The sequence below is a fragment of the Equus przewalskii genome, chromosome 6, assembly GCF_037783145.1.
Source record: "Equus przewalskii isolate Varuska chromosome 6, EquPr2, whole genome shotgun sequence".
NCBI lineage: Eukaryota > Metazoa > Chordata > Mammalia > Perissodactyla > Equidae > Equus > Equus przewalskii.
In genome coordinates, this window is record NC_091836.1 from 86,520,780 (window position 1) to 86,548,621 (window position 27,842).

Genomic DNA, 27,842 nt, shown 5'->3' on the forward strand with positions numbered 1-27,842 from the left:
CCAAACATAATCCCGATCACTTACTCCATGAATGACTGGGAATTACTGAGGAACAAATCCCTTAAACTAGGATCTTAAAGCCCCCCCACACCTAGAAAAGGTAATCACCTCTGTTTTAGAGACCCAGGTACTTGAATCCTGCGATAAACCCTCACAGCCCCAGCTGACAATAAGCACCCAAAACACTTTTCCTAACCTATTGTGGGCACAAATTTCTTTGAGATTCTGATTAACAGCCATGAACCCTCCACCTAGAAAATGAATACACTCACCAAATTTAGCATGTAATTCCAGGGTGTTCTCAGACCTCTTAAAGTAACTACCAGGGTTTCCACCATTAAAATACCCTCTGCCTAAAACTTCCCTGTGCGTAGACGAGAACTAGCCTTCAAGCAGAAGCACAAAAGCCTTTGAATCCCAGCGGCAGCCCTGTATCTTCCAGTCTGTGGGCAAGTCTCTCCCCTGATCTAAGTCAGCGTTCTCAGGGTGACCCTGGTCAGAAAGCCTAGTCTCTCCAGACTCTAGCTCTCTGAGTCCTTGGATTCCCCGAGCCTAAACTGTTCTGGACTGTGCTCAGTGCCCCATCTCCAAGCTTTGCCCACTGGTTCTTATCTTATCTGGCTTACCACCTGCTGATGATTTATGTCCCTTTGCTACTGATAAAGAAAACAGGCCTAAAACCCAAATCATGTCCATAAACAGCATGGAAGCCCTTACTACTATCAATACACGACATTCCTGGAGTGTTCATCAGGAGCAAGGAAGTACTACATTTTGTAATATTTTCCTCTCTCTCCTATGTATTAGGATTTTCTTAGGGATATGAAATACGAATCTATTTTTAAAAAAACATAATTATTATGTAGTAAAACTTACCCAAGATTTTTATCACTGCTGATAGACACACATATCTCCTGGAAACAGGCCATATTACCTAAAATTCCCACACAGATTTCCTGCCAAATCAAATTTCACAGGTCACAATGGCTCTGAAGTGAAAGACACATATACAAAAAAAAAAAAAGGAACAACTTAAAAAAAAAAACTTTCACTGAGCCAAGTTTGGGGGGAGAAGGGAAGGGGAGGCGGCATATAGAAATATACTGCCTGCACCCTAACCTTGACACGTTCACAGGATTTGAGAAGGAATGAAAGACACAAGAAAGAGAAGGATCAAAAGCTGGCAGGAGTTATCGAAGAAGAAATCTCAGTCTTAAATGTTTGCTAGGATTCAGACGTGCAAACAAGAAGACAGATACTCAAAGAAGGGGGAAAGTATCAGCAAAGGCAGGAAAGGAATTATGCACATGGCTAACATGGGGCAGGAAAGAAAGCAGGGTCGAAGCACACAGCGGGGCAACAGCAAGAGATAAACACAGCAGGGAAAAAGGATCAGGACTAAGGGCCCCGAATGCCATGTTGAAGAGCTTAGACTTAATCTAGGTTTCCTGAAGCCATGAAGGTTCTCAGGGAGGGGGGACAACAAGCTGAAATGACACTCTAGGATGATTATTCTGGTAGCAAAATGCATAGTGCAAGATAGTGAAAAACTTTAAAAGAAGCTAATAACCTGAGTAACAACAGCCAACGTTATTTAGCACTTACCCTGTCCAGGCACTACTCTAGGCACTTTCCACGTGTCATTTCATATAAGAACTTAGGAGGTACGCACTACTTTTATCCCCCTTTTCCAGATGAGGAAACTGTAGCAGAGAGAGGTCAAGCAACTTATCCAAGATCTCCAACTAGGAAACAGCAGAGCTCCAGAGCCTGGGCACTTAACCCCCACGCCACACTGCATCTCAAGTATCAAGGTGCAAGAAGACGAGGGTGGTGATGGCAGGCGTGGAAGGGGATAAAGCTGAGAAAGACTCAACGTGAAAGCAAAATAATCTGATGGAAGGCAAAGGGAGAAGGCAGTGGGAAATGACTCTTAGGTTTCAAGTTGCTTCATTTCTCCAGTCACAGATAATGGTCCCACTGACAGGAAAATTGGAAAAGAAAGTGTAGAAACAGATACAATGAATTCAGTTAAGACAGTGTTTCCAAACATGCTGGAACACAGAAGCACTGGGGAGCAAGTTAAAAACACAGATTCCGAGTCCCATCCCAGAGCTACGGAATCAGAAGCTCCAGGGGAGGACCTGGGAAGCTACTGCTTACCAAGCACACTATGTGATTTTTTATGATCAGAAAAGTGTGATAACACTGAGTTAGGACATACGGAATTTTGAACTGGAAAATGCAGCATGCAAACAGAGAATGCCTGAAGAAAGTTGAAGATGTAGTGCCAAAAATCAGAGGAGAGGTCAGAGCTTTGATCCCACAGGCACAGATCTGCAACTTAAAGGTGTAAAGAGTAGACGAGCCCACTAAGAAAATAAATATAAAGAGGACAAGGGATCTGGATCTACACCTTAGAAGGAGTCCACACTCAAGAAAGAAAAAGCCAAAGAAAGTGACTGAAGAGGTCAGAGACCAGGAGAGTGAGGTGGCAGTGAAGCTACCGGAGCGGAAAGTTTCAATAAAATGTGGGTGGTCAAATGTCGGGAAAAGAATAAAAGAGAGCAGGGGCAGAAAAGAAACACATTCATCTCCCTTACAAACTGAAGAGGGAATAATCGAACTTCCAATCAAAGATCAACTTTCTCAGTCTCGGCTGCTCACAGGAATTGCCTGAGAAACTTTCAAAGCTGTCTGGAGCCTCACACTTGGAGATTCTGTTTTAAATGATCTGGGTATAGCCTGACTTAGGATTTTTAAAAGTTCATTAGGGCAAAGCTTCTTAAAATGTGGCCTGGGTCCAGAGCACTAGCATCACCTGGGAACTTGTTAGACATCCTCGATCCTTCCCCAGGCCTACTGGGTCAGAAAGTGTCGGGGTGGGCCCAGGAATCAGTGACTCTGGGACATGCTGAAGGTTGAAGGCCCACGTTCTGGGTGACTCTAACATGTGCCGAGGCCGAGACTCACTGCTGCAGAGAGGCACCGACACAGGTAATGATATGACTAATTCCTGAAAGGAGCCATTCCTGACATAAGCTCATTTTCTTTAAGTACTAATCACGAGTCAATACATTTAAGTTAGAAAAATCCATGAGAAATGTTATATAACTGTCAAATCTTTATATTGATATAATGGCCCAAGGAAAAGTGGTTCATCAGGCTCCAACTCGGGTGCAGAATTCTACTAAATAGAATTTTAATTCAACATTCAATTTGAAAAATACGACATACAATTCTCCACTTTATAATCTTAAAGAGAGAGAGGCATACAGCACAGTGGTTAGTCGTTACACGAAGTGAGACAGGTCTGGGCTCAGATCCCAGATCCATTCTTGTACTTGTGCGACTCTGGACAAATTTCTTAGCCTGAGACAGTTCTTTTATTTATAAAGTGGAGACAAATGCCTACCTCATAGAGTAGTAAAATCGAATACTCAGTAAATAGCAGTTATTCATAATTATAAGCACTTAATAGATATTTACTAATCACCCACAATATGCATGGCACATGGCAACCTCAGTGGCACTGAAGCACAGAACACAGATAAAGACTACATGAGAAGTACAGATAAGTGTTTTGGGGAGTTTACTATCAGCAATGGCCACTGAGAGCTTGCTTCTTTGGGAAGACTTAGAAGGAAAGTATCACCGGGAACAACTGCTGTGAATATTGAGAGGGATGGAAGGCAGACAAAGGGAGGCACGGAGATGGCGATGACCACACTAAGCTCCTGAGAGGAGACGCACACGGGCCTGGATAAATTAGAAGGACTTTCTTTATGTTGGAGATTTTATGTTGGAGAAGATGAATTAGATTTAGATTATGGAAAGTTTTGAGCAACAGGCTAAGTTTAGAATGAAAGGTTCTAAGAAATGGAGGATTTTATGAATAACAAAGAGCAATAGACCGAGAAATGGGAGGTCTGGACACTGTTTCTTGTTCTGCCACATCTAAGCGATGTAACTTCAGTTGCGCCTATCTGGTTTCCACAACCGTTACATGAAAGTACTGATCTCCTGTCCAGCCCCAATCTAAAATTCTAGGACTCTAATAATTTTAAATAGCACATTACCTAGTACCTGGTGATGTTCAACAAACATCTGCAGACTGATTTGTAGCCAGTAAGAAAATTAAAGTGAGAAAAATAAAATACTATCTGCTATTATTGCTCCAAAGAGGAAGGATTTAGAAATGTACACACTTACTCTTAATCGAGGACATCTGGATTTGGCCAACACTCCCATAAATATGTCAGGAGCTTTAAATTCTTGGAGAAATAAAGCCACATCCTGAAAATAAAAATGATTATTAACTTGGATGCTGAATACTCCTCTTTAAACCCCACAGCTTAGGCAACCATGAAAAAGAAAAAGCAACAATTCCATATACACTTCCTTTCAGGCACGAGAGAAAAAAACCCATAAGGTTAGGAATTGTGTCAAGAGACAAAAGTAAGATGAGAGAGTCTTTGTGGTATCTGGTCCCAAGGCAATGGAACAATTCCACAAAGAAATTAGTCTTAATTGTCATATTCCAAAGGACTGTCCTCCTTTGTCTCCCTTAATGATTATTCTACCCACCAGGAATGCTCATTAACTCATTCAAGCACATTTGCTGATTGCCACGTAGCATGTTAGAAGCTGGGGCTAAGGAAAAAGAGTAAAATTCGCAATTTCTGTCTTCCAAGAGCTTAAAACATGACAGGGGAAAACAGGTGAAAACTCCTACTGGCTCAGTCCCCAAGGGCCCCAAATCAGAACTTGTGTTTTCAAAATCCTCAGTAGAAAAAATTCTGATCATATTGTGACTGTAGCAGCTTCCTGCTCCTTCCTAGACTGTCTGGTCCACAGCACCGAAAGGAGAGACCACACAGGGAAACGCACCTGGAGTGGACATGTGTTCCAATCTCACCGAGAAATGTGAGCCCCAAAACTACATCAGTTAGCCAGGGAGACCCACGCTGTAAAATATTTAAATAAAACCAAATTTCTGGCTCTCTATTGCCTAGGATTTTCACCAAACTTGAGGTGTATATTTGGGATAATTTAACTTAAAACACAGGCTACATGGTTACATGACAATTCACTTTGAAAGGCCCTTGGGGGCATCTCGAAGAGAGAGGCAGTAATCTTTCAAAGCAGCGGAAACGAAGGTGACCTGCAGGAGACTGCTGATTGGGAGACATACTGTACTTATTAAGAGAGCACGGTCAGAGAAAACAATATTTTCAAAGATACACTCCAAATGCAAAGTCACAGCAGCAGATGCTCTCCACTCTAAGTGATCAAACTGTTTGTCATGCAGGCAACTCTTTGTAGCATACAGGGATTTATTTAACGACAGTTAATAATTCCTGGAGAAGCACAAGGTGGCCTGACAATATCAACACCAACAATAACAACAGCAATTAACACGTACTGAACAAGCATTACATGTCAGGCATAGTAAAGTGGTTTGCATACTATCTCATCAAATTCTCAAAACAACTCTATAAAGTAGTTATTATTATTAGCCCTATTACACTAATAAACAAACTGAAGTTTTAGAAGGTTAAACAATCTGCCCAAGATTATGCATTCAGTAGAACAGAGCCAGGATCTGACCCCAGATGAGTCTAACTTGAGGCCATGCTCTTAACCACCACACCAGGCGACCTTTCTGGTATTCATTCATTCATTCATTCTTCACCAAATATTTACTGAAAAACCTAAGTAACAGGCACGGTTTCAGGCTGTAGGGACACATCAGTAAACAAACTATTTAAGGTCTCAGTCCCATGGAGTTTTCATTCTAGAAGGACAAACAAACAATAAACACATAAACAACTAAACTACATAATTTCTAAGTGCTACAAAGAAAATGAACAAGATGATGTGTGCTAGAATCCAAGATAACAAGGTCTACTTTATATATCATCAGAAAAGGCATCTTTGAAGAGGTGACATTAAGCTTTTATGAGAAGAAACTTAGATCAATCAGGGCACACAGAGGCTCAAAACCATCACTGAATAACTAGGTAGGTATTATGCAACAGGGTGAACATGTTCCATGAGAGCACAGGAGAGAGAGGAACTCTGCCCGGAGTGTCTGGGGAGGCATCATAGAGGAGGTGACATTTAAGCTGGGCTATAAAGATTTTGCCAGCTGGAGGTCATTCCAGGCAGAGAGTGTTCCAGAGAACAGACCATGAACGCATGAAAATGCAGGAAGTATCTGGAAGTCTCTGGTCCTGCTCAAACCTTGAGTGGTAGGAGCTAAGGCTGAGACGCAGTCTCATTGGAGGGACTTAATGCCAGAGACCTCAGTGATGAGTGGAGAGCTCAGTTCTCTGGAGGGGCCTCAAGAACTTCCATAAGAGGGTGAAGAGGAGGCGAGAACATGACCCTCCTCTCCAGCAACAATATCATTCAAACAGCAGATCTGTTTATCTACTTTCTATCTGAGGATTTCACACTAAGATTCACCGGAAAAATAATATCTTTCTTTAAAAAAAAATTCTTTTCAAACCACAGCTTCTCATTAATTGTAGAACAAGTAGAAAGAAGACTTGAAAAATACTCTTAACCAACTTGATCTGACACTTGTAAGACACTCCGCACTTCAGCAACAGCAGAATATACATTCTTCGTGAGTGCCATGGAGCATTCACACTGCATTCAAACAACACGCTTAAAAAGATTCAGTGTCCACTGACCACAGTTAGCAGAAAGATATCTGAACAATTTCCAAATACTCAAAACCTAAATGACATACTGCTAAAAAAATCCACGAACCAAAGAAAAATTAAGGAAAATTAGAAAGTATACTGAAAAAAATGAAACACAACATACCACAAGTCGTGGGACACGACTAAGGCAATATTTAGGGGAAAAATTATAATGCTAACTGCCTATGTTAAAAAAAGAAGGGTCTCAAATCAATGACCTCAGCTTCTACTTTAAGAAATTAGAAAAAGTAGAGCAAACCAAACCAGAGTAAGCAGAAGAAAGGAAAAAATAAAGATCAAAGTGGAAATCAATAAAATCGAAAACAGTAAAGCAATAGAGAAAATCAATGAAACCAAAGGCTGATTCTTTGTGAAGATCAATAAAATTGGTAAACTTCTAGCCAGACTGATGAGGGAAAAAAGGCAAAAGAGACGAATTATCAATATTAGGAACGAGAGAGGCACCATCACTACAGATTCTACAAATACTAAAAGGACAATAATGTAACACTCTGAACAACTTTACACCAAGAAATCTGACAACTTAGATGAAATGGATAAATTCCCTCAAAAACACAAACTCCAAGGTAACCTGAATTAGCTCTCTATCTATTAAAAGAATTGAATTTAGTCTTTCCCACAATATACTAAAAACCACTGAATGGTGAATTTTATGGTAGTGAATTATATCTCAAAAAAGTTATTTTAAAAAAAGTAATAAATACATAAAACTGAAAAACAAACAAAAAAATCTTCCTAAAAAGAAAACTCCAAGCTCCGATGGCTTTTTTGGTAAATCCACCAAATATTTAAGATTGAAATAACATCAACTCCAGACAAACTCTTCCGGAAAAGTGAAGAGGGAAAGCTTCCCAACTCATTCTGTGAGGAGAGAATTACCCTGGTACCAAACCAGACAATGACAAGAAAATGAACATCTCTCATGAACGTAGATGCAAATTTTTTAAAGTAAGATTTTAGCAACTTGAAAATCAATAAACGTAGTTCACCATATTAACAAACTGAAAAGAAAAACCACATGATGATCTCAGTAGACTGAGCGAAAGCATGACAAAATCCAAAACCCATTCTTCATAAAGACTCCTGAGAAACTAGGGACAGAACAGAACTTTCTCAATCTGCAGCTACGTCACACTTGATGGTGGAAGAAGGAATTCTTTCCTTCTACAATCAGGAACACGACAAGGATTTCTCCTCCCATCACCTCTAGTCAACATCACACTGGAGGTTCTGGGCAGAGAAACTGTGCAAGAAAAAGAAATAAAAGGAATTCAGACTGGAAAAGAAGCAGTAAAACCTCTTATTAATAAGTGACATAATTATTTCTGTAGACAATCCAGTGGAATCTACAAAAGAAGGCACTAGAACTTAAGTGAATTTAGCACAGTTGCAGAATATACAATATATAAAATCAAATGCATTTCGATATACTAGCAACGAACAATCAGATATTGAAATTTTTTTTAAATACCATCCCAAAATATGAAATACTCAGAAACAAATCTGACAAAAGATGTGAAAGACCTATACACTAAAAACTACTTTGCAGAAAGAAATTAAAGAAGACTTAAATAAATGGGGAGATTTAATTTGCTCATGGCTCAAAAGATTCATTATCATTAATTTGTCAATTCTTCTCCCAGATGATCTATAAATTCAACTCAATCTCAGTCAAAAAACTAGCAGGCTGCTCATAGAAACTGGCAAGTTGATTCTAAAATTAACGTGGAAATACAAAGGACTCAAAACAACCAAAACAACTTTAAGAACAAAGTTGGAGGATTAATAATACCTGATTTCAAGATTTATTATAAAGCTACAGTAATGAAAACAGCGTGGTATTGGCATAAAGATAGACAAATAGATCAATGGAACAGAACAGAGTCCAGAAATAGAGTCACATGTATACATCTGGACAACTGATTTTTGAAAAACGTGCAAAGGCAATTCAGTGGAGAAACAACAGTCTTTTTAACAAATGAGCTAGAATAACTGGCTATCCATATGCAAAAAAGGTGAACTTCAATCCATACCTTGCACTCTACACAAAAATTAACTCAAAATGGATCATACCGCTATAAGTAAAACCTTAAATTATACAACTTTTAGGGGGAAAAAAATGAGAACACCACAATTAAGAAGTGGAGAAAAGATTTAAAAAGGCACTGCACCAAAAAAGATACAGATTATAAACAAGCACATGAAAAGATGTTCAATATGATCAGTTATAAGGGAAATCCAAATTACAATCCCAATGAGAATCACTACACACTTAGAATGGCTAAAATTAAAAAGACTGACCATACCAAGTGTTGGCAAGGATGCAGAGAAACTAGAAGTGTATCTCACAGACTGCATGTGGTAATGCAAAATGGTAAAAAACACTTTGGAAAATAATTTAACCATTTCTAAAAAGTTAAACATAGACCTTCCATATGATCCAGCCATACTACTCTAGGTATGCAGTCAACAGAAAGGAAAGTGTATGTCCATACATACTCATACACAGAAGTCCTCACAGCAGCTTTATCTGGAATAAACTGTAAACAACTCAAATATCCATCGACAGGTAAACCGATGACTAAATCGTGCTATACACATATAATGGAACACCACTCGGCAATAAAAAAATAATAAACTTGCTATACATGACATGAATGAGTCTCAAAATAATGATGCTGAGTGAAAGAGCCAGATATCTCCAAAAAAAGAATATAATCTCATTTATATAAAACTCTAGAAAATGCAAACTGCTCTGAAGTGATGAAAGTAGATCAGTGCTCCCCTGCAGAGGGTGGAGGCAGGGAAGGGCAAGAGGCATAAACTTTTGGGGGTGACAGATATGTTCTCTATCTTGATTATGGTGATGGTTTCCTGTGCAAATACACACATCAAAACTTAGCAAACTGGGCTTTAAGTATGTGCAGTCTGTTGTACGTCAATTATATCTCAAAGTATATGCAGTTTTTTTGGTCAATTATAGCTCAATAAAGCTGTTTAAAAAAATGGCTAAAGGCAACAAATAGCTGTTGACAATTTTTAAGACAAAAGAATACAATTAAATCTACGTTTTAGGAAAAACATAACATAGGTAGCAGTGTGGAGGACAGAAGGGAGGTGAAAGAGATTAAAACAAGGATTTTAATCAGGAATCTACCACAAGAGTCCAAGTAATAAAATGAGATGGGGGCCGGCCCCGTGGCCGAGTGGTTAAGTTCGCGCGCTCTGCTTCGGCAGCCCAGGGTTTTGCCAGTTCGGATCCTGGGTGCAGACATGGCACTGCTCATCAAGCCATGTTGTGGTGGCATCCCACATGCCACAACTGGAAGAACCCACAACTAAAAATATACAACTATGTACCAGGGGGCTTTGGGGAATAAAAGGAAAAATAAAATCTTTAAAAAAAAAAGAGAGATTAGGCACATCCATCTCCGTTTACCTCTTTTCTAATCTATAAAATAAGGATACTTATCTATATCACAGGGCTATCGTGAAGATCAAATAGAATAATATATATGAAAATGTTTTCAAGCTATAGAGTACAAATGTCAAAATACCACTATTGTAATTATATATATGTAATTCCTTCTGTCCCTCCCTTCTAACTTAGTCGTGGTACCTCAGTGGTCTCCAACTCCTCACCTGCTCTCAAACACAAGGCCAGCCTCCTCTTTAGGGAGATAAGTATTGGAACCTTCTTGGGCTACAAGAGTTCTAGCATTCATGAGAACCATATATTTAGCCCAAATCTAATGAGAGCTCAGCTCCTCTACCCTCAAAGATAAAAGTTAAGTATTTATAGCTCCTGGGACCTCATTCCCTGTACTATAGATAGGAATGATACAGACGCTAAAGTCTTTCTCCAGAGACTTAAGGACTGAACCTTTTTAAAAAAATCCATCCACCACCTCCTTACCCAACAGTCTTTTCTGTTTCGTTTCCAACCCCATACCTCGTCCATTGACATATCCCATACTCTGCAAATTTCGTTCTCCATTTCTTCATCAAGCTCCATCTGCTGCTCCTCATCATCTGAGTTGGACTTGGTGCTTTCAGGGTTAACAGTCTTCAGAAACACAAAGGAAAAAAAGAGATGAATGCAAGCTGCCCATAGCACTTCCAGGTACTATAATCCCACAATCATGTAAAAGTCACAAAGATACTATCCTCAAACTACCTTCTCTTGCAAAAACCTTGTTCAAAAAAATTAGTACCTTGGGTAGAGCTTTGCATTCAACATTCATGGAGTAAATAGTGTCACTAGGCACTGGGGTAGAAAGACAAAAGACAAATAAGATATAATCTCTTGCTTTCAAGCATTTTAGGATCTAGTGGGGAAAAGACATGTATACTGATAATCCCAAAGAAAAGGCTAAGTGACTCAACTGAAGGTGGACAAAGAGTCATGGGAGCAAAACTCATGGACCAAGGACCAAGGTCTGGGAGAAGTGAGGGGAAACTTCTTTTCGGAGGGGATATTTCAACTAAATCTCTGAGAACAGGAGTTTGCCATGTGAAGAAGGGGAGAAGTGCATCCAGAGGAAAGTAGAGAGCTGAGAGTTCAGGGCCCGGCATGTCTGGGGTACGGTGAGCACTTTAGTGTTGATGGAACACAGTGTGTCACGGGCAGATGAGGCTGGAGAGGTTTCGAAGAGCCCTAGATTCCAAGCTAAGACTTTAGCATTTTTCTCCTGTAGGCAAAGGGAACTACCAGGAGTTTCCACGGACAGCATTTTCTTTTTTTTTTTTTAAGATTCTTCTGGCAGCAGTGTAGAAGATGGACCGGAGAGGACCAAGATGGAGTGAGCGAAATCAGTTAGGGAGACGTGGGGAAGAGAAAGTCCACATTCACAGAGAGTCTCCTACGAGCCAAACACCATGGTAATACTCTATGGCCATTATAATCTTACTTAACCTACACAAGAACACTATGTACACAATATAGGTATTATCATCCCATTTTATAGAAATTAAGAAAGAAGCCGAGGCTCTGAGCACCCGCGTGACTTGCTCCAAAGTACACAGTCAGTAGTTGATAAGCCGACTTTTTGATATGAGATCTGTATGACCCCCAAATCACCACTTATTCTACTACAATAACAGTCCATGAAATGGATAATTCAGGACCTTCGGAAATGACAGCGAGGGGATGAGGAGCAAAAGCCTGAACACTGTATTTACATAGTCATATATTTTTGGAGATTTTGCAAAAGTAGTCTTTTAACCGCAAGCATCCCGGCATCCCTGCCATTATACCCCTCTTCGTGTTGAGGTGCACCGGGAGCGGCTCCCGGCAGTTCAGGGGTCCGCGGAGGCGGCCAGGAGCCGGGCGTAGCCGCGCCGCGCGGGCCCGGGGAGGGGTCGCCGTGGGGATGGCGGCTCCGGGGCGGGGGGCCTGAGGGAACGCGGGGGAGCCCAAGCGCGGCGCGGGTTTCCGCACCTGGATGAGCCCGCTGAGGACGCCGAAGAGCCAGTGCTTGCTGTAGACCGTGCTCCCTATGCAGTCGCCCCCGGCCGCCTCCTCCTCCGCCTGGTCCCGACTCGGCGGCGGCGGCGAGGGGTTTCGATCCATGACTCGACCGCCACCCGCGCGCAGCAGCCGCGCCGGAAGCCGCCGGAGGAGGCGAGAGGCCTCCTGGAGCCAGAGGACCCGGAGCGCCCGGCGCGGCTCCCGCCACAGCGCCCTCTGCTGCTCGGAGCCCGGCCGGCCCGAGAGCCAGCCCTATCTGCCCATTGGGCCTGGAAGCGCGATGACGTATTTCCCCCACCTCATCCTACCCAGGACCCTCACAGTGTCCTTTTCATAACTGTTATTTGTCACCCTCACTGGACCAGATATCCCATCTCTCCCGGAGCTCTTAGCCTGATTGGAAGGGTCGGGGGTGGAGGCTGGGGCAGGGAACAGGGCAGTGAATCTCCACTTATGGGACCAAGGATCTCTGGACAATGTTGCCACACTTAAAGACATCAGTAGGGGCTCATTCTTCTCCCAAGGTGTGACTGGAATCCCGGGAAAGACGAAAGTCACCAGTAGGAATGTCAATATTCCAACTCCCTGTATTTTCAGTTCGTGCTTCTATTTAGTTCAACGGTACTCAACCCCAGACCCAACGCTCCCTCCCACCCCTGCAACAAATATTTTACAACATCCACTTTACTTCAATGAAGTGAAGATTATAGACGATATGGCCTACCTCAACATGTAAGTTCAAAAATATCAATATGATGCCCTAACAGAAAGAAGGAGAAATAAAATTAATCTTATTTAGTGATAAACATATTTCAATATTTTAAATGCTCAGGCACAACTGTACTAGAAGACATTATAAAGGTCCCTGATGTTAACACATATGCATCAAGTCACTGTGAACCCAACAGTTACAAATGCAGGACGACATGGGTGTGCTTCCATCAGGAATGGGGCTTCCCAAATCATGAACAGATGATGTTAAAATTTCCACCAAAACAAAGTTCTGATTTACACAAAAATTGCATTTCTGGAAATTTTTAAGGTATATTAAAACTGGACAAAAGTACTCCGTGTTAATATATAAAATACAATTGGGTCTTAGGCTCAAATAATTATAAATATTCTTTTCATCTTATGTGCAGGGGCGGACCCAGGTTTTGTGGGGCCCGAATTATGCAATTTGGAAAGTCTTCTTTAGGAAAAACAGTACAAAATTACAAATATTAAATTAGTTATAATAGGAGATATTTATTTAGAATGGGAAAAAAGACATTACAACAAATTACCAATTTTAAATTGCCAACAAATACCTAAAACATCATGAAATCCAGAAAAATATTCAAATATTTTTGTTAATAAATAGCCTGACACACTTCTACAATCCTTTTTCTTTTTTTTTTTTTTTTAAAGACTTTATCTTTAGAACAGTTTTAGGTTCTCAGCAATGTTGAGCAGAAGGTACAGAGGTTTCCCCTAGAGCCCTTGCCCCAACTCATCGATAGCCTCTGCGATTATCAACATTCCACACCAGAGTGGTCCATTTGATGCAATTGATGAACCTTCAATGACACGTCATTATCACCCAGAATCCATAGTTTACAATAGGGTTCACTCTTGCTGTTGTATATTCTATGAGTTTGGACAAATTCATGACATGTCTCCACTGTTATAGTACCATACAGAGTAGTTTCATTGCCTTAAAAATCTTCTGTGCTCCCCCTACTTACAATCCTTTTTTAATATATTTTGTTGCGTTCTCTCTGATAATCTCTTTCTATGACAATGACCTTGTAAGATCATTTTCTATAATGAAAAATAGAAAGAAAATTCTGTCTTTACTCTAGCCTAGTTGTTTGAATTTTTAAAAATTATTATTGGTAGTTTAGGAAAGTTTCTTTCAGCTTCTCTGCTTGTTAGTGGTAATATTCTGTAAAGTTTTGACTGCTGTCCAATTTGGAAAACCTCTCTCTGGGGGAGAACTTTTGTTTTGACTCAGATTTGATGAGAATAAAGTCTTGCACTTAGGATCTTACAGTTCTCCATAGACTCATCCTGACCTTGTACATTCCAAAGTTTTCTTCCCAACTACCCGCATTCTCTGTGCTGGGCTCTACAGGACATTTTCATTTTGCCCTATGACCTCTGCTCCTGCACCTGGGAGCCACCTCAGTGGGTGGTGGAAGCATACCTAGAGGCCATTCCTACAGGATAGCGATCAATGACTTAGTTATACTTGGAAATGACCACAAACCACATGAATATGTCCCACTAAATACAAATCGATTGTATTCCCAACTCAGATTTTCCTTAGTTCAACAAAATGCCTGTAACCACCCAGTGCCACTTAACACAAAAGGAAATGTGATGGTGGGCTGTTGGAGTGGACAGAGTCAGAGGCATTAACTACTTGCAGTTAACATAGTTTACTTTTGAAGATTTTACTACACTATTGGACCATATAAACACTTTTCTAGGGCCTCTCCCAGGGATGTGGAATAGTCCCATATAAGTGAGGAGCCCTTGAAGCTTAAGCTTCATCAGCTTCACAGTGAATCTGACTCTGCCTACCTGCATGTCTGATAGGACATAACAAAAGTCATGCAGGGTGTAGGATGGTCCTCTGTTTGCAGCACTGTCTCATAAATTGCAAGATGCATGTATCTCGGGCCCATCCACTAAATGGCCCCCAATTATTGTGCCAACCAAAAGTGTCCCCAAAGATATCTAAAAGCTGGGGTGGGGATGGGGGTGGGTTCAGTGCTGTTCCTGTTGAGAACTAGGGTCTAGATATCTCTCTGTCCCAGGGACTGACAAGTTGGGGGAAGAATTATCTTAATGCCATTCTCTAAGGAGGTGTCTACATACCTCTTTCTGCAGTTCCCTTGACACAATGATATAATCTCCTCCAAATTCTTTCTTGCTTTTTCCTCAGTCCTTGATTGCCACCGCTCTCGCTCCCCAGTATAGGCTTGTGAGGATCAGCTGGGGTGGTACATGGAATACATTCCGTGAAGGAATGACTAAGTGAACTAATGTGTACAACAGTGTTTTATAAGCTCTAAACTACAATATAAATGCTAGTTATAGAAAATCGTTAAGAATGTTGGTTCTAGTGTCAAACTAGGAATGTGGCTTGGGTACATTATTTGAACTGTTTGTGCCTCAAGTTTCCTCAGCTATAAAACAAAGATAATTAAAGTGAGAGTGTCCAATGAGATAACACAAGAAAACACTTAGAGTCGTGCCTGGCCCACAGTTAACTCGCTGAATGTTAGCTGTCATTATCATTATCATCCTATTATTAACTAGTATTGGAGGAGCTTAAAAACCAACCAGCAGGAGGACTGACATACAAGCCGCTAACTCTGAGAAGGATGGATATGTATTCCCAAGAAAGCATGAACAAAGTGCTACTGAGGGGGCCGGCCCCCTGGCCGAGTGGTTAGGTTCCCACGCTCCGCTTCAACAGCCCAGGGTTTCACTGGTTCAGATCCTGGACATGCACGTGGCACCTCTCATCAAGCCATGCTGAGGCGGCGTCCCACATAGCAGAGCCAGAGGCACTCACACCTAGAATATACAACTGTGTCCTGGGGGACTTTAGGGAGAAGAAAAAAAAAAAAGAAGATTGGCAACAGATGTTAGCTCAGGGGCCAATCTTTAAAAAGAAAAGTGCTACTGAGGCATTTAATATTAAACATTTGGGGCTGACAGTTATGGTGCACTGAGGACCTGACTTCTATATGACCTTAACCACCTAGCGGGGAAAGAGAGAAGTGAAATGACTTTGAAAGATATCTCCCAGCACCATGGACAGGGACTGGTTAACAAATGAATCTGGGAGGAGAGGATGGGAGAGGAGAAAGACTCCTGGTGACTAGGTCTCCATGACAGGGAAAGAGACCACTGAGGGACCCAGGTTCCTGGGAGGCAGAGGAGGAGAAGGGACACAGCTGACTGGGCAGAGAGGAAGTCTAGACACAGAGGGATCTAGAAATAGTCCATTGTAACCAGAGACACTGGGGCCAGCAAGAACCCAGGGGAGAGGGTCTGATTTGGGAAAGAAACTGTGTGGTATGTGAGGTTGACCACACTTCTACAAGATTTCAGGATCTTCTGGGGTTATGTAAGAGACATAACCTCAGTCTACACTTTGACCCAAGAAGATGGTCACTGCTGAGGTGAGTCAGAGTACCTTTTTGTACTTTCCTTTGATTTTTTTGACATCAAATTTTCATACCCTCATGGAAAGGGTGGGGAGTATTTTCTCTTCTACTCTCTGGAATTGTTTGTACAAAATTGGAATTGTTTGCTTTTTTAAAGGGTTAAATTTATCTATAGAAATATTCAGGCCTGCTGTTTCCTTTGAGGGAAGATTTGATCTTTTACGATAATTATAACATAATCCAAGTTTTCCTTTCTTCTTGAGTCAGTTTTTGTAAGTTGTGTTTTTCCAAGAATTTGTTGATTTTTGACCAGTTTTAAGCTTTATCGATGATGTTCTTCAGAGTATTCTCTTATTATCTTTCCATGTTATGAAACAGTTATGGTCTGATAATTGGTCCATGTAATGGACCATATATGGTCTTTACAGTAAGGTTGGTGTTATGGACTGACAGTTTTACCCAAGTTTACTCCTATTGTTTATTAGTGCCTTATCTCCTATTTAAAAATAAAAGTGATGGTGTTTATTGGTCATTGTACCTATATTAGGTAGGCTTATGTTCTCAGAAAGACTGTCATACACTGTTTCCAGATGCCAACAACAAATTGGATTTCACAAGCATTTATTAAACACTTTTATGTGTTCTTCATCAAGCATCAACTACTAGGGGTATAGAATTCAGTAACACTAGTCAGCAACTGTCCCTGCCCTCAGTGGGCTCACAGCCCGTCTCCTGAGAGCAGAGTGAAGAGGAAGCTCAGTACTTGTCAGGCAGGCCACGAGGTCTGAAGTGATTGGGGTCTTTGCCGCTCCGGCCCCATTCATTGGCAGCCTGGTCGGCCCTCGAGTCTGCTGCTCCGTGGCCACTGTCTCCAAACTTGAAAAGGTCTGTGACTCTCTGAGCATTCTCTCTGGCATCGCTGGAAAGGAGGAAGGCAGGCAGGAGATTAATCCGGGGCTGAGGAGCAACAGCCCCACCCTCCCTGTCTCTTCTCTTTCCCAGGGATGGCTCTAAGAGGAGCCAAGGAGAGAGGGGTCCATACACTGAGCCCACCTGGACACAGCCCACTCAGCCCGCTGATGCCCTGATGCTGGGTGAACAGCATCCAGAGGGGAGGGTTGGGAGTCGCCCATTCCCACAGCCCTGCTCAGGCTCCATCACCACTCAGACCCCACACTGGGAACAGAGCGGGACGGTGGGCCTGAGGAGGAGGAGGGACCACGGTCCCTACAGGTCACTTCTCCAGGGCCTACCCCTCCTCATCCCCAAAGGCAGCCCAGCTCTGAGCACCCACCCCTGCACCCCCAGGCCTCGAGTCACCTGATGACTTTAGCAGCCCAGGCGCCCCCAGGGCCCCTCCGTGCAGCGTCATAATTCCCGCGGGCGTGGAAGTATTTGTCTGCTCCTTTGTAATTGGCTTCTCTCATGTCAGAGTAGGCTCTCCACATGTCCTTAGCCCCTGGAAGGGAAAGAAAATGATGAGATGAAGGTGATCACATCTTGGCAAAATAGAGTAATAAGAAATTTCCTCCCACTGATTCCAAGATTTCATCCTTTGACAGAGTCCTTGGAGATGGTGTTGGCTTGAGATGAATATTCCTTCCCTTTTCCTCCCTGGTTAATGCGATGAGAATCACACCAGGTGCAAATTTTATTCTGCCTGATTGCATTCCCAGTTCTGTTGCTACATTGTGTTTGGCCGTGTGTGATGCCTATGATGACGAGGTGGGATGGTCCCTGAGGGAGGTTTGGTTGTACAATGAGCCTCTACCTGGAAAGATGCAGGGGACCCTCTGACCTGAGTGTGAGGACAAAGGCCACTCTGAGGGAGGCTGCACACCCATGGGGTTCCCAACCCAGTCATGGGAGAAACTCGTCCCCATGGGCAGCGTGAGGACAGCTCGGTCCTGAGTACGTCTGAGTGTCCGTGCACATGTGCGCCTGGATGGCTGTCAGAATCCAATAGGCAGGTGATAAAGGTGAGTCCCTAAGAGAGTTGTGAAGAACCCGGGTGATCAGATGCAGACAAAGGGCAACAACCCACCAGCTCTAAGGGACAGTGTCATCCCCAGTAAAGTGGAGGAGTGTTGCCTCCCTCAGAGTGTTTATGCAGAGAGACTGAGGAGATACAGGTATGACTTCTAGAACATTGTAGTGCTCAATGTACCATCACCTGTCTGGTCCTTGGGAAAGGCAGGACAGAAGGAAGAAAAAGAATGAACCAAGATGAGGAGCAGGGGTTACGGATGGAAGAAATCTGATCAAGCTAGAATAAAATGGCAAAGATTTTTAAAAATTACCTGATTAGGAAACACAGAAAAATCTAACGGAGAGTTGTAATCTCAGTTTATGTAATATGTCCATGAGATAACTTGTCTTCATTTTATATCTTTATTATTTCTGCTGTTCAGAAAGATAGTTTTGTTGAGAGTTATGACTTTCCTACTATATTCATTCCCTCTGAGTTACTGATTTAAATAGATCCTAGGAGTCCAGACTTGCACAGTAAGTATTTCCAAGATGCCTGACACATTTTGTCACTTGAGGGGTCAAACCGGAGGGAGTGGTTCTCAGCCTTTAGTGCACAAACATCACCCGGGGGGCTTGGTAAAGGCCAGATTCCAGCTCAGCCCCAGAGACTGAGATTCAGGGAGGGGAGTGTGTGGACCCAGGCATCTGCATTTCAGAGGCACCCAGACCCCAGGGAACTCTAATGCAAGTGGTCCTAGAACAACTCTTTGAAAGACATTGACCTAAGAGATGAAAAGAGATTTTCAGCTGGGTCGAGGAGACTTTCAATAGGATCAACTGCAAACTCTTCAAACAATTATTCAGAGACTATCACAGAAAAAAACCCACAAAATAATTTTGAGAAATAAATAAATTTATGCCACTTTACTATGGCTAGTGAGGTAAATATCTCTTGCTCCCGGTTTCCTGGTCATTCTCAGCCCCACTGGAAGCATCATCAGAAATTTATTGTGCCTTTTGCTGGGGGGAGAGCAGCTCTATAGAGTTGCTTCCAAAGGCTCCACGTCCCCGCTGTTGCCCATTTGCTCAGGTGAGAACAGGGTGTGTGTCCACAGCTCCCTCCCTCTCCCAGGTGCACTCTGGTCTGCGAGGCCGTGTGGTGCCCGGTTAATAGCCAGGTCTGGGGAGCTCCACGAACTGGGCTAACTCCCGCTGTGCTTTGGGAGTTTGTTAGGTATCTGAATCTCTTCGTGCCTCAGTTTTCCTGTTAAGGGATAATGGTACCTACATCTCAGGATGAAAGGATTAAAACCTGAGGATGAAAACGAGTTCATTCGTCCATGTAAAACTCTTAGAACAGTGCCTAGGACGTATCAAAAGCTCGCTTACTTTGGTTGTAATTACTAAGTGGATGGGGAGTGTGAACACACCCCACACACTGATGCACCCACTTCATGGCCCCTGAGACATAGACATGAGCTGTCCCTGACTCCCCACTAGGGGGCAGTAGAGCCCCACTCGTGGTTAGGGAACAGGCTCCCTGAACTCTACGTCTCCTCCTCACTCCTGTTGAAAGTTGCGGCCCAAACCTTATGATTTCTGGCCTGGGGATCCCCACAAAGTAGTAAAAAGTTTCCCAGAAGAGTCTGGGGGAACTGCTATCATAAAGACCATGCTCCTTGTCTACCCACCTGTGGCCTTTGTCCTCTGGGGATGTGACCTCTGCTCAATGAATCCTGGGGATAGTCAGTTGGAACCTCCCCACCACCCATCCCTTGGTCCTTACCTTGACCAGCTTCCTTGAGGAATGTGAACCATTCCCGGCTGCTGACACCCAGGACCAGGGAGCAAAAAATGATGCCGATGGAAAGCTTCATCTTGCTATAGAAAGTCAAGCAGACACAAAAAGGATTTTTGTTTCTTTGGTAAAACTGATCCACCCTTGCATTCTAAAAATAAATCCCACTCAGTTTTATATATGCATATGTATATGTATATCTACATCTATCTATATAGATAGATTGTATTTCAGAGGGTCCAGTGTTCCATTTCCATTTGTCTCATTGGAACCCCAGCGATATACTGGATGAGAAATTGCAATGAGTTCTAAGAATAAACCGCTTTCCATTTCAATCATCCCCTATCATCTCTGAAGCCCACTGTACAGAAACTTCCCAGAGAGGCATTTGGGGATTTTGTGACCACACACCTCTCTGTAATATGAGATGAGTTAAACCATCTACAACTATCTGTAGCAGCCTGCTCTACCCATCACTGACTTCACACAGAAGAAGCTTACAACAAAATCCCTACCCCAAAAGTATTCACATTGCTGAATTCTAATTGTCAGAATAGCAGACTCGGGAAGGAGGCAGAGAGCTGGGATGCAGCACAAGGAAGCTGGTGGGAAAGAGAATCTCCAAAGGGGAAAGCTGTAGGAAAGTTCTAGCCCCTCACCTGTGGCTGTCCTTTTCTGCCGGACTCCTGATGAGCTGGGCTTCTTGTGCTGCTTGCCCGGGAGATGTGGCTGGTGCTATATATACTGACACTTCGCTAGGGGAATGAATGGGAACACAGGTGTGAAGCAAAAAGAAGAAATTTGGGAAATTCCTCTTGGGCACAACACAGCATCCAGAACATCAGGGTTATTTTTCGCTCATGTCGAATTTCCCAGATTGTGCAATCTGGGAGCTTTCAAGAGTGTAACAAGTTGTATTTTGTGCCCATTTCCAGTCTCACTCCTGGTGGGGAAAGATTTTTACCCCCCAAATAATGTACTGACATTTTCTTTGAAGGGAAATCAATATTAGAAAGAGAGATTTTATTTAAAAATGTAGCAAAACAGGTCAAATGGACCAGCAGAACTGGCTCCATTGAAGGGACAGCTCAGGATGAAACTGGACCCCGGGGCACAGGAGTAGGAAAGGAGAGATAGAGACCAGCCAGGGAAATAAAATTCAGAGCACTCGCATGAGGTGGTCTCAACTGGAAAAGAGAGTCCTCCAGACTCAAGTGTATTCAGGATCAGTTGCTGTTGAAGGTCATAATGACAAGTTGTATTTGGAGGATGCTGTAACCCAGAAACATTGAACTGCAGTGTAGACATTTGCTACAATGTTGTGTAGAAATGACACACTATTAAAACGAGCAGGAAATGGCCCAATGGCTGCCAAATTATCAGAATAGAAGATTCAGGAAGGATGCAGAGAAAGCTGGGAGGCTGCACAAGAATGCTGGCAGGATGTGATGATAGAGAACAGCTGTCTCAACCAGAAAAGCGGGACTGGGCTTTATTATTTGAGTTTAGTAAGATAATCTTGGGGAGAAATTGCATGCAGGTGCTATCAGGCAGATGGCGTCCATGGTCCACCACCTGCCCCGTTCCTGCCTCTTCATCCAAAAGGGAAATCTTAAAAGCGGCTGGATTTCCCTAGAGAAGAAAGATGACGTTTGTGTAACGTGGCAGAGATGATGGAGGATCCAAGGAACAGATCTGGTCCTTCTCACAGTGGGACCCTGGCTGAAGCCTAAGGACAGTGTTGGGCAAGTAAGGCCCAGCCCAGGGAGTACCAGCTCAGGATTTGTGCCTGGAGTGTTTCTGGGAGACGAGGAACATGAGCAGTGCGTTGGAGATACTAGGGAGGGAATCTCCAAGACTGAGGCAGGCACATCATGGAGACTTGCAGCCGAGATGCTGGAAGATGGAAACAATGGCCAAGAAGGAGGGGAGACTGGTGCCTCATGAGAGAATGGTGAGGATGAAGAGCTCATAATTTGTTACAAAACTAGAGGAACTATGAGTAGGACCTTAGAAAGAGGAGCGATGAACCAGGGGAAGCAAGTCAAGCACGGATTATGCTAGTGTTTGGGGCTCATTGTCTTAGATTAGAGCCTGCCAAAATTAGGAGTGATGGCTCTTTCTGGGTCTGGGTCATATTTTCACTCTTGTAGATATAATGAGATGAAAGTTGTAGGGCAGATAACTGTCAAGGATTTCCCTGGGCCATTAGGTCTTATCCAAGACAATGCTAAGCTACATTCAGGTATTCTACAGATAACTTCCTCCCTTGGAAAAGGTAGATTCCCTGTGGTCCAGGGAGTCCAGGTCCCTGAACTGGCTTGGATCACTTTGCCCTTGGAGTAGACTTGCTAGGGAAGGGGGTCTTGTCAACCCTTCACAGCCGTTGGTCACAGTCATGCTGGGTGGCTGCTTCATAGAGGAGGGCATGTGATGTCCAGACCCTCTTTCTCCTACCTTCCTCAGGACAGAAGACATGGACCAGTGATCACATCCTGTTACAATTCTTTTACTCGTTTTGGAGCCATTCAATGCTGGAAATCAATGCCCCACTTTCTCACGTCATTCAAGTTATTCTTTTCATCGATCGAATCATTGGAGAGAAAGCATGTACAATTTCTAGATGCCAAGAGGAACTCCTCACAGGGACTCTGACCAGCATTGCATGTTCCCTTCCTTTCTTCCTCGATGTCTTCTGGGAAGGGACACCCAGTTCCTTGCAGGGCCATGCTTGGAGCAGTAGACCATAGTGGCCGTCTGCCTTTTTCACTTGCTTATCTTGCAAAAACAAGTTACCCTGTCATGGGGAGATCAGGATCTCCAGGCCTTAAAGGGATTTCCCAACAGCCTCCCATGAGTCACTGTGTCCCTGTTTGGGGAGACAGTCTCTGTTAGCACCTATTATCCCAGTTTGATTGTTAATAGTGACGCCCCCTTCCCTCTAGAAAGTGACCTGTTCTTCATAATAAACCAGATGGATTCCTAGTCTACTAGCTTCATGTGAGCAGGCTTTTGAGAGGCCTGAGATGCCTCCATTTCTTCTGTTACGATAAATGTAAGTGAAAGAGAAAGATCAGAAACCTTAGTAAAAGATCAGAAACTAAAGTAAAGGAAAAAGCCCTAAAAGGGGCTGGCCCCATGGGGTAGAGGTTAATTCTGGCACACTCTGCTTCCATGGCCAGGGTTTGTGGGTTCGGATCCCAGGCGTGGACCTACACCACTTGTCAAGCCAAGGTGTGGCAGCGGCCCACATACAAAATAGAGGAAGACCGGCACAGATGTTAGCTCAGAGTGAATCTTACACACACACACACACACACACACACACACCCCCCACACACACAAAGAACCCCACAGGCTGGCCTGACCAAGAATGGCATCTGAGGCATTAGTCCCAGATTTGGAGGGACAGCAGGAAAAAGGATGAGCAGGTCCATGAGTATCAAATGAAGAAAATAACGACACCGAACTCAGAGGGTTGTTATCAGGACGACATGACTGACCCTGAAAGGGGCTGGGACCAGTTCTGGGCGCATGTAAAACACTTAACACATTTTAGCTCTTCTGGCTCAACCATGAAAATTCATAGTAATTTATACTTTACCAAAGATGGAAAGATTGATTACTATATTATTACCAAGACAACACATTATTAACACATTAATAGGTAAGTTATCAATCAGAATACAGTTTTAAAGATAAGGGTTTCATTGTATAGGACGTAGCAACATTCTCTGAAGTCTGGGTGTCTTTGGAGTTTCCTTTGTGAGAAATACCTGTTGCCAGGACGGCGTTTTGATGCAGGAACCATCTGCATCTCGCGCAGCTGCAGGAGAAGAGGAAACGTTCTCTCCTCGCCTCGGCAGGACTTCTGTTTCCAGCAGTCAGGAGCTCCTGCCGGGGCCTAAGGCTAAGCCTGGATCCACTAGACAGCCCTGAGAGAGAGAGAGAGAGAGACAGGCCTGAGACGCTCAGAACTTACCCCGAGGAAAGAAAGGGCCAGAGGAGGATCGTGGACAGACGGAATGTTGGGTGTATAATTTTTTGCATCTCAAGTCCCCTATTTTGTTAAAGTTAAACAACACTTTATCTAGATTTCTATCTGCAAGAGCTCTTTTTCTCTTACTCTTCAGATTTCTCTTTCCAGTATGAACTACTTGCTCAATATCCAGTGAAAACATTTGTGGGCATCCTTTAAGGCTACAATTCATGTACTATTTAAAATGTTACTGGTTTTAAAACAGCGATTATATCCAGCATCATGAAAACGCCTTTAGATCCTTTTTGTGCTCAGGGATGGGAAGAATTAATGTTGTTAAAATGTTCATACTTCCCAAGGTGATATACAGATTCAATGCAATCCTTATCAAAATTCCAAGGGCATTTTTCAAAGAAATAAAACACACAACCCTAAAATTTGCATGAAATCCTAACATTTGAATGGAACAAAAAACTCCAAAGAGCCGAAGTAATATTGAGAAAGAAGAACAAAGTTGAAGATATGAAGTTTCCTGATTCCAAACTATATGACAAAGCGACAGTAATCTATGTGATATTGGCATAAAAACAGACACGTAGATCAATGGACCAGAAGAGAGAGCCCAGAAATTAGTTCAACTAATTTATGACAAAGGAGCCAAGAATATACAATGAGGAAAGGAAAGGAAAGTCTCTTCAATAAATGGTGCTGGAAAACTGGACAGACACATGCAAAACAATGAAACTGGACCCGTCTTACACCACGCACAAAAATTACCTTAACATGGATTAAAGACTTCACATAAGTCCTGAAACCATAAAACTCCTAGAAGAAAACATAGGTGGTAGGCCAGACTTGTTTTTTTTTTTTTTTAAAGATTTTATTTTTTCCTTTTTCTCCCCAAAGCCCCCCGGTACATAGTTGTGTATTCTTTGTTGTGGGTTCTTCTAGTTGTGGCATGTGGGACGCTGCCTCAGCGTGGTCTGATGAGCAGTGCCATGTCCGTGCCCAGGATTTGAACTAACGAAACACTGGGCCGCCTGCAGCAGAGCGCGCGAACTTAACCACTCAGCCACGGGGCCAGCCCCGCCAGACTTGTTTTTATGTCAAGTTGGTGAGAGATAAATAGTGTCACATTGCAGTTTAAATTTGCATTTCCCTGATTATCTTGAGATTCACCATTTCTATACATTGATGAGCCATCTGTGTTCCCCTTCTGTGAAATTTCTAGTCATTTCCTTTTCCTCTTTTTGTTGATTAGTAGGAGTTCTACATACACTTGATACAAAGTCTTTTTGATTAAGTACATTGCAAATATGTTCCCCAGTTTGTGGCTTTTATTGTCACTCTATTTTCAGTCGCTTTTTATGGAAGTAAGTGGATTTGGTTTTATATTTAACAAACTCATAATTCAACAAAATTATATTTTACTGCCACGCGCTAATTCTTGTAAAATGATTTATTTTTCCCTTTGCTTATGAATTTTTAGAATAATGAGTTACAGTCCTAGAACCACAAACGAGTCCAATGAGCTTTGCCTTTTTCTTTCCTTCAAGTTTCATATGGTATCTTTTGCTGAACGCTAATTCTTAACTTTGTTGCAGTTTTTTTTTTCAGTTTGTAACTGTCTTTAAGAGTAGACCATGATCTTGTTCAGTCCTCTGGTGACCAATTTCTATAACCTATTTAACGTGCTTGCTCCAAGTACAGAGGAGGTCATTTACGGCTCAGCTGTCCTTGCAAACATTATGAGACCTCTACTTTCATTTTTCTCTCAAGCTGGAGAGTTTTCTTGAAAACCTTACACTTCTGTAACGGATTAAAAGTTTTGTTCTGCTTCTTTTTTTTCTTCCAGGGAATCTATGAAACTTTCAACTTCGATTCAAATGTACAGCTGGCAGTCTTTACCCTTTGGAAGTGGACTCCTCTGTGGTGGTCTGCAGCTGCTCAGACCAGCTCAGGAGAGCCACTGTGCCGTTTTCAGGGATTTTGTGAGCCAACTGTTATGTCACTGGTAGCTTGAAATGAGCCGTGATGGGAGTATTTACACCATGGAAATGGACAAACGTTATAAGTCAGGGCTTTATTTTTTCTTTCAAAGAGCCAGCTGTTAAACAGTATCCAGCACCTGCCTGGGACTTCTCCTTCCAGTTCCAAGTTCCACAAATCCTTTCCTTTGTCCTAGGCGCAGACAAACCAATCTTGGAGGAAAGGGCAGCTACTGCAAATACACAGCTTCAGCACCAAATAAGGCTTGATTCCCCACTCCCCATTCTCCAATTCACTGAGGGAGATTAAAAGAGAGTATTACACTTGAACAACTGAAGAAATTATTAAACTCTTGTGTATTCTGTTGATTAAATGGCTGCATTTTCTCTGCAAGAAAACAAACACTGTGGGGAGGGGGAATGCACACATCGGAAAGGAAAACACGCTTACACAGCTGCTCCGAGCTTCCGGAGACCAGCGCCATGACCTCTATGTGTGTCTGTTCAGGGCCGCAGTCCCTAATTCTTCTGAGGGGAGACGACCTGCTAAGGCTGTGGGTGGTTCCTGCTCTGGGTGGCTCCTCACTCTGCCCAGGTCCAGGAGCATGGGAAAACGCTCTCCACTGAGCCACAAGTGTCATAAGAAAAGATGACCGACTTTCCTAGAATCATGTACAAGTCTAACCTGACTATCAAACCTAGAAACAAGCATTTAGGACAACAGATCTACAGTGTTTCTCCTCTAAGCTGACTGCTGATGGCTCACAGGTACACGAGTACATTCATGCCTGCATTCCCTGGGTGTGCGCAGGGTGACTTTTGGTAGAACCATGAGACAGCAATCAACAACAGCAATAAGCACGACACAACACAACACAAAACAAAACCCAATAATTATTCTACCTTTCAATGACTATAGCATTTCTCAGCATAAAAACTCTTCAAGAGCATTATTCTGAGCTGCTTAAAACCAGCTCACAGAGGCAGACAGACTCCTCATACAGTCCTAAATAGAGTTAATCTGAGTTCTCCTTTCCTGGTTCAAATTTGGGCTTAATATGGAGTCACTGTTCTCAGATCTCAATTTAACCAACTCACAGTGACATATGACTTGTTAATTTAGATGAAATAACACCCTCAAAGCTATTTGAGTCAGTAAGACACCTATGTGATGTAAGAGGTTTAGACATCTTTAGGAAGCCAAATAAGCATTAGACAAATTGAAGTGGTTGTCAAAGATCTCTCCTCCCCAATATCTCCTGCCAAGGCCAGATGGTTTTCAGGGAGTTCAGCTAAAGTCTCAGGGGACAGTTAATTCTATGTTATACAAGTCGTTGTAGAAAACAGATAAAGAATGAAGTTGTTCAGCCCATTCTAAAGAAACTAGAATAATCTTGATTCCCAAACCAGAGATGGGCAATACAAGAAAATAAAACAATAGCCCCACTTTGCTCAAAGGCACAATAACTCAAAATAAAATATAGCGTTTACTAACCAAATCTGAGTATTAAAACTGTCTCATGATTGAGTGTGGCTTATTCTTGAGATGCAAAAATGGGTCAACGTTACAACATCAATCAATGTAATTCACCACATTTTAATAGCTGAAAGAGAAAAATGATATTATCTCAACTGATCCAAAAAAGCACTTGATGAAGCTCAGGACACATTTCTAGTTTAAAAAAATCCTTTAGAAAACTGCACTTCGAAGGGAATCTTCTTAATTTTATAAGATT

At 42.6% G+C, this 27,842-nt stretch overlaps 2 protein-coding genes across 5 annotated transcripts in view; both read right to left on the reverse strand.

Annotated features, from left to right (window-relative positions):
- The window catches only part of SAAL1 (serum amyloid A like 1), a 57,686-nt gene extending 45,141 nt beyond the window's left edge, over positions 1 to 12,545 (reverse strand). For all 4 annotated transcript variants that reach the window (XM_070624444.1, XM_070624442.1, XM_070624443.1 and 1 more), the window contains exons 1-4: positions 12,175 to 12,545; positions 10,687 to 10,800; positions 4,213 to 4,296; positions 877 to 956 (exon numbers count right to left, since the gene is read on the reverse strand). In XM_070624444.1, coding sequence (XP_070480545.1) covers positions 877 to 956; positions 4,213 to 4,296; positions 10,687 to 10,800; positions 12,175 to 12,306 — 410 coding nt within the window. In that variant the 5' untranslated portion in view covers positions 12,307 to 12,545. The remainder of the gene's footprint in view (positions 1 to 876; positions 957 to 4,212; positions 4,297 to 10,686; positions 10,801 to 12,174) is intronic.
- A 4,429-nt stretch (positions 12,546 to 16,974) lies between these two features.
- LOC103559188 (serum amyloid A protein-like) lies at positions 16,975 to 20,896 on the reverse strand. The gene is made up of 4 exons (XM_070624382.1): positions 20,799 to 20,896; positions 20,128 to 20,222; positions 17,691 to 17,829; positions 16,975 to 17,289 (listed from the first exon to the last, which is right to left on the reverse strand). The coding sequence occupies exons 2-4, from the start codon at positions 20,216 to 20,218 to the stop codon at positions 17,127 to 17,129; spliced, it is 393 nt and encodes a 130-aa protein (XP_070480483.1). The 5' UTR covers positions 20,219 to 20,222; positions 20,799 to 20,896; the 3' UTR covers positions 16,975 to 17,126.
- Positions 20,897 to 27,842: the final 6,946 nt, after the last annotated feature.